Raw genomic sequence first — 4,123 nt, forward strand, 5'->3', positions numbered from 1 at the left:
TTCTTTAATAACATTCCAATCTAAAATTGAAAAGAGATGGTCATCTATCAGATTTAAACAATAATTGAGGATCGTAAGTCCAAATGCTGTTTCGGAAGTTAGCAGTCAAAGAATGAGTTCACGCTGACTGAATCTTATTCTGAAAGGTAATGTTTCAGCTGCAATGTCAATCTGCTAGTCACTCCTCTAGCAACGCGAGGCAAATGGCTGGTACCGTTTGTGCCTTTAAGATCATAGGTCAAAAGAGCTAAGTAATGTGATAACAGAGAAAGACAAACACAACCTTTATTCTCTTTCAAAGGCCTCGAAAACAAGGCCTGTAACTACAGTTTAATCACAGGATTTTATGTTTCAGGGTCTCACATAAAAAGTTATAACAAAAGACTAATGTTGAACAAATGATAGCAAAATACATAGTTACCCTCAACTACAGAGTGAAAATAATGTAGCAAACCCACTAGCCAACACAGAAGGGAGCTGACCAGCCAAGCATGTATAATAAATAAAACTTTCTAAAAGTGCATGTAATGATCAGCATTTCAGTCAAAAATCACAGTCTGGGGTCTGATGTTAAATTTTATCACATTCAGAAGTCAGAAAGCCAGCACACTGGAATTACTAAAGAATTTTCTGACATCCATAAAAACGAGACGAGATGATTTTCAGTTTTGAATCTTAGATATGCTGTGCCTCCACAAGCAATCAGCTACCACAGCACAGGAGAGTGCATGGAAATTGCTCACTGTAACTCAATGCCTGACTGCCATAAAAATAAAAACATACTGAAAGACCTTGTGTGGCCGTTTGGAAAGGCAAATACGTCGATAACCTGAAAATAACTGCACTGGGGAGCCGGGACCACACCAAGTTAACTGTTCTCTTCAGGAAACCTGGGAGATGGTATCATGGGACATTGTATTTTCAAGTTCCTTTACATTATTATTCCATAAAAGGAGGGTTTTAAAATAAATGTCCCTTTATTGTCCCTTTATTTTATAGCTCTTAATCAATTGTGGGAAATCAACATCAGCTGAGTGATTTTATCATTAAGGCTGAAATAATCCTGAGTCTATTTTGCATGTAAGAATATAATCCTCCGTGTTCTTTAAACATGATCACTAGCAATGAATTTCATTTGCCCATAAATTAAAACCGTGTTTAAGATAGCTCTTTGTGAAAATGATACGAAAGAATTAAACTATCCCTTTAAGCATTAAAAAATGATAACGTTAATTCAAAAGGAACTGAGCAAAGAGGCAAGGGACACTCAGGGTTCCAGGAAAGCAGCTTCCGGCTAAGAGCATTTGCACCTCAGTTTCTACGGTTAAGACTCTTCTCCCTGAGCCATGCAAACTGGCCCTGCATTTTCAGGTTTTTCTATAGTGCCTTCTGAAGCATGCTTTGAATTTAATTACGAGTTGGCACGCTCCTGCCCTGCGTTTCCCAGAGCTAGCAATTTTTCTCATTCATTCCAGAAATTGCAAGCTTCCTATGTTTAAAACCAATCCTGAGTACTCTGATTGTCACTGTTCACGGGAACAAATTATTAGTGGAAAAAACCCGAACTCAGGTGAGTGCTTCAGGCCCAGCCTGACTCAAAATTCCCAAAGTCAAAAGTACAGAGACTCTACAGGGAAGGCTATGTATGCATCCTGGCCTTCCTGGGGCAGAACCTGAGAAGCTTGATGACTCTTCATCGACTTAAATTTTATCAAATATGCTCTCCCCACTCCTCCAAGCTTCTGCAGGCCATTAGTGGCCACCACTCTCTATCTCAGTCCTCCCTCTCTCCACCTATACCTCCCTCCCAGAAATCTGCGTTACTGGCAAAGAAAAAGCTCAGACTCAGAATCAAGATCCAACTGCAGGCTGCTGGGCTTAACGAGTTTCAGTCCAGGGATCTCCTGTGCCTTTTGGAATGCCACAACTTTAAGGGCCTGACATGTCAACTCAGAAAGCCACGGGAGAGATGGGAAGAAATCGCAAGATATGGCATTTTGGCAATCCAAAACCCGAGAACAGTATTGTTATCTCTAAGAGGAAGAGGGTGATTCCTTTCAACAGGCCCTTCGCCCACAAGAGGCTATCAGTGAGCCTGAAGTTGTATCAAGGAGCGAAAGGCCACCGCTAAAAGCGGCTTGGCTAAGAAGCAGGGAGGGGTCTTTGGGAAGCAGCATCACTCGTCGTCGTTGTCATCATCGTCCTGGTCCTGGTAGCGAATGTAGACGACCAGCATGACAAAGCCCATGAGGATGCAGAGGGAGCCGACGACCAGGTAGGCGATGCCCAGGAAAGGGTTCTTGCCACCCATCCATGAGATGTTGCTTAAGATGATGAGCTTGTGGCCGCCGAAGGCGCGCACCGGGTAGTTGTAGGTGATGTTGACACGGTAGGCACCCCGGGGCAGGCCGGCCGAGTAGTTGCCCTGACGGATGCGCGCGTACAGCTTGCGAAAGGTGGGTAGCGCCGCCGTGCGCATCCACACCACGAAGTCCTGGTTGATGAAGCCGGTGTTGTTGGGATCAGAACTGAGCTCGTAAACCGGCCGGTGCCAGTTGGGCGGCGGCGCCGTGCCGCGGAAAGCCAGCGCCAGGCTGCCGTTCACCAGGGGCGGGTTGCGGAACTTGACGTGGTAGTCGGTCCACCAGGCGATGGCGGTGCGATCGAGAGGCACCTCGACGTAGGGTCCCCCGGGCTGGCGCTGGTGCCACAGAGTGAAGGAGTCGTTGAAGAGGCTGTTGGCGATGGCGCCGCAGGGCGCGATGGGCAGGCCGGTGGCGCTGAGCTGGTAGGGGGCGCACTCGTTGGCCGGGTGGCGCAGCGCGCTGACCAGGCCGCTGAGCTGCGCGTCGTCGCGGGACACGCCGTAGCGCCGGTTGTTCTGGTAGAAGTTGGACAGCTCGTAGTAGAGGTAGACGGGGCCCGGAAAGAGCTCGGGTAGCGAGAAGTACCAGGCGCACGAGCAGTTGGGCGGTGGGGCGCGGCCCTGGCCCTCGGCGGCGCAAAGCGAGCAGTTGCCGGTGCCGCCGTCGCCGGTGTAGTCGTACTCCAGCTCCTTGATGCCGTTGGAGGAGTAGAAGAGGCCCAGGCCCAGGCCGATGAAAGCCAGGCCTGCGCAGAAGAAGAGAGGCAGCGTGATGCCGGCCGAGAGCAGCGGCTGCCAGGCGGGGAGACGCTGCTGCGTGAAGGCAGTGTTGTCGGGTTGGTGCGCGCCCCGCGCTGTGGCGCTCCAGGTCATGGCGAGAGCTCGGCCGGGCACCCGCAACGGGGTCTCAGCCCGGGGGCCTGCGCCTCTCCTCTCCCTCCTCTGCGCGCGCGCGCGCGCGTTCTCCCGGCTCGACGGCTGCTCCCCGGGCCTGCCTCCCGCCCGCGCAGGTGAGCCCGGCCCGCCCTCCGTGCAGGTGAGCTGGACGGCCCGGTACCCCGAGTCTCGGTTCAGTTCCGCCACCACCCAGGTGACCTGAGCCGGCTCCGCCCCTGCGTGGCGCCCTTCCCAGGTGAGCAGGGCGGGGTTCCCCAACTCACCAGGCCGGCTCTGGCTCCTCGGCTCTCAAAGTCCTGCTCTCCCTCCCCCTTCACTCCCCAGTTCACTGTGAGTGATGGGATCTGAGTAGCTCATACCTTTGCTCAGGCATCCACATCCCTTTCTGCCTTCTACAGCAGGGCCTGAGCCACTTTCTCCCAGGCACAAGCCCGCCTTCAAGCATAAAGTTCCACCCCGGAGCTCATTCCAGGGTGGGGTTCTGTTGGCTTGATTATTTATTACCTTGTTAAGGTTGTTAAGCCTCGTTATGTGTTATGTAAGGAAAAGGGTGAGTCTTCAGGAGGTTTTCACTTAGTTTTCCAGCGCAGGTTGTAGTATTTCTGTATCTACTCCAGCGCAGGTTGTAGTATTTCTGTATCTACTCCCACCCCCACCCCGACTCTCCTTTACTGAAGGGACAATTACTTCGAAGCCAGATGTTCCAGTCTGGCTTAACAACTGCGAAAGGTGGAAAGTTCTGTAATTAAAAAAAAAAAAAAAATGAAATTTTTAAAAAATCAAAGACTGGGAGAGTTTGTGGCTTTTGTCTTCTTCTCTAGCTGGTGGGAGAAACCACCAAGGAGGGGGAAAAATGCTGTG

General features: G+C 50.8%; 1 protein-coding gene across 1 annotated transcript; it reads right to left on the minus strand.

Moving 5' to 3' along the window:
* Positions 1 to 255: 255 nt before the first annotated feature.
* Positions 256 to 3,427, minus strand: Tmem30b (transmembrane protein 30B). The gene has a single exon (XM_005343205.2). The coding sequence runs from the start codon at positions 3,236 to 3,238 to the stop codon at positions 2,177 to 2,179; it is 1,062 nt and encodes a 353-aa protein (XP_005343262.1). The 5' UTR covers positions 3,239 to 3,427; the 3' UTR covers positions 256 to 2,176.
* Positions 3,428 to 4,123: the final 696 nt, after the last annotated feature.

This window comes from Microtus ochrogaster, chromosome 1, assembly GCF_000317375.1.
Source record: "Microtus ochrogaster isolate Prairie Vole_2 chromosome 1, MicOch1.0, whole genome shotgun sequence".
NCBI lineage: Eukaryota > Metazoa > Chordata > Mammalia > Rodentia > Cricetidae > Microtus > Microtus ochrogaster.

Excerpts from the sequence above, each read along its gene's own strand:
- Tmem30b (XM_005343205.2), bottom strand. The coding sequence starts at position 3,238 with ATGACCTGGAGCGCCACAGCGCGGGGCGCGCACCAACCCGACAACACT.